We start from the raw sequence: 1618 nt of genomic DNA on the forward strand, positions 1-1618 counted from the left end.
AAATGGATTTAACTTCTGTTAGACAGCCATATGCCATACAATTTTGCTTACATTCACAGTAAATATTTATTCCGTATGATAGCTGTCTAACAGAAGTTAAATCCATTTCTCACTTATTCTGACAATGTACTTAACCCCAAATAAAAGAACGCAATAAAAAGAGTTGTTAAATAATAGTGAAGTCATGTTGTAATAACAATAACTCATCTCTCTCGAGTTTTATTTGCCAAAAGCCACTGTGTCAAGTGTCCTTCTTGGGTTGCCGTCCGGAGTTCTCCAATATGGCGGACCATCTCGCACATGCGCAGTACAGATCGGGCAGGGGGACGGATCGGGTAGTGACACACAGATGGAAGGCTGACAGGCAGTTAGGCCATCCAGTTATTTTAGCCGGGCCGGCTCAGATGATCGGTCGTGCTTTTCACAGTACTACGGCTTCCACAGATGACATTTTTTAATGGATTTTTTATCAAAGCACTTCAGATATTCATTGCTATCGGGATGTTAAGAGCATTCCATGGAATATAACAAAAAGTGTATCTCGAGCCGGTTTCTCAAACTCACCTACCCCACCTTTAAATATCTAATCAAATATGTTATCAATGAGTAGTTTTCAGAAATAGCTCAAGCTTATACAGCAACAGAAAATTAAATAAAAAAACTCTGCTTCTTTTGTCAACCCTCCTCCATCCAGGTTTCTGTGATCCTGACTCTGATGGTGCCGTACGATGAGATTGACGCAGACGCTCCGCTCATGGAGATGTTTGCCGTGCATGGCTGTATGTTCGCAAAGTATATCGTGGCGGTGGGCTCCATAGCAGGACTCACTGTATCCCTCCTGGGGTCCCTGTTCCCCATGCCCAGGATCATCTATGCCATGGCAGGGGACGGCCTGCTGTTTAAGTCAGTAACTTATTAATTGTTCATTTTCTTCAATTTAAATAAAAAAACTGAGTCTCTAATCTTATTTTCCTGTGTGTTCAGGTTCCTGGCCAATGTGTCTCCATACACAGAGACCCCTGCTGTGGCGTGTGTGGTGTCGGGCTTCCTGGCTGCCCTGCTGTCTCTCATGGTCAGCCTCAGAGACCTCATAGAGATGATGTCCATAGGGACTCTGCTGGCCTACACCCTGGTGAGTTTTATAATTCTGGACACATCACATTTTTTACATTTGTTCCTGAGATTTTGAGATGATAAAAAATTATTGTGTTATCCCCCAGAGATTTTTGCTGGGAAAGCAAATTCCTCCTACACTTGAATGATAATTATGTGAAAACTTAAGACAAGTAGGAAGAGAGTCTTAGCTGATATGCTATAAGTTAAAGGTCCACTATTATACTGTTTTTCATCAATATATTATAGGTCTCAGATATATACAAAACATGTCTCTGAAGTGTTGGGCTCGAAATACCGCTTCGCCGAACTGCATTGTGGTTCCGTCGCGATGCTTTGCCTCCGTTGCTCGCTTCGAAAGTTGAGAAAAGTTCTACTTTTCAAGCGTCGACGGAAGCGTCAGCCAATCAAATCATATGCCCGTACAAGCTCTAGCCAATCAAACCGCGTGCTTGTGTGTCCGGGGCGGGAGATTAATGTGATTGGTTGTTGGCCGCGCTCCAGA

General features: G+C 43.1%; 1 protein-coding gene across 1 annotated transcript in view; it reads left to right on the forward strand.

The window, feature by feature from the left end:
- LOC104943433 (probable cationic amino acid transporter) overlaps positions 1-1132 on the forward strand; it is a gene marked incomplete at its 3' end in the record, with an annotated part of 22328 nt that extends 21196 nt beyond the window's left edge. Inside the window, exons 5-6 of the mRNA XM_010768820.1 lie at positions 695-903; positions 985-1132. Of these exons, the coding sequence (XP_010767122.1) occupies positions 695-903; positions 985-1132 (357 nt within the window). The remainder of the gene's footprint in view (positions 1-694; positions 904-984) is intronic.
- Positions 1133-1618: the final 486 nt, after the last annotated feature.

This window comes from Notothenia coriiceps, unplaced genomic scaffold, assembly GCF_000735185.1.
Source record: "Notothenia coriiceps isolate Sejong01 unplaced genomic scaffold, NC01 NC01_scaffold00006099, whole genome shotgun sequence".
NCBI classification, from domain to species: Eukaryota; Metazoa; Chordata; class Actinopteri; order Perciformes; family Nototheniidae; genus Notothenia; species Notothenia coriiceps.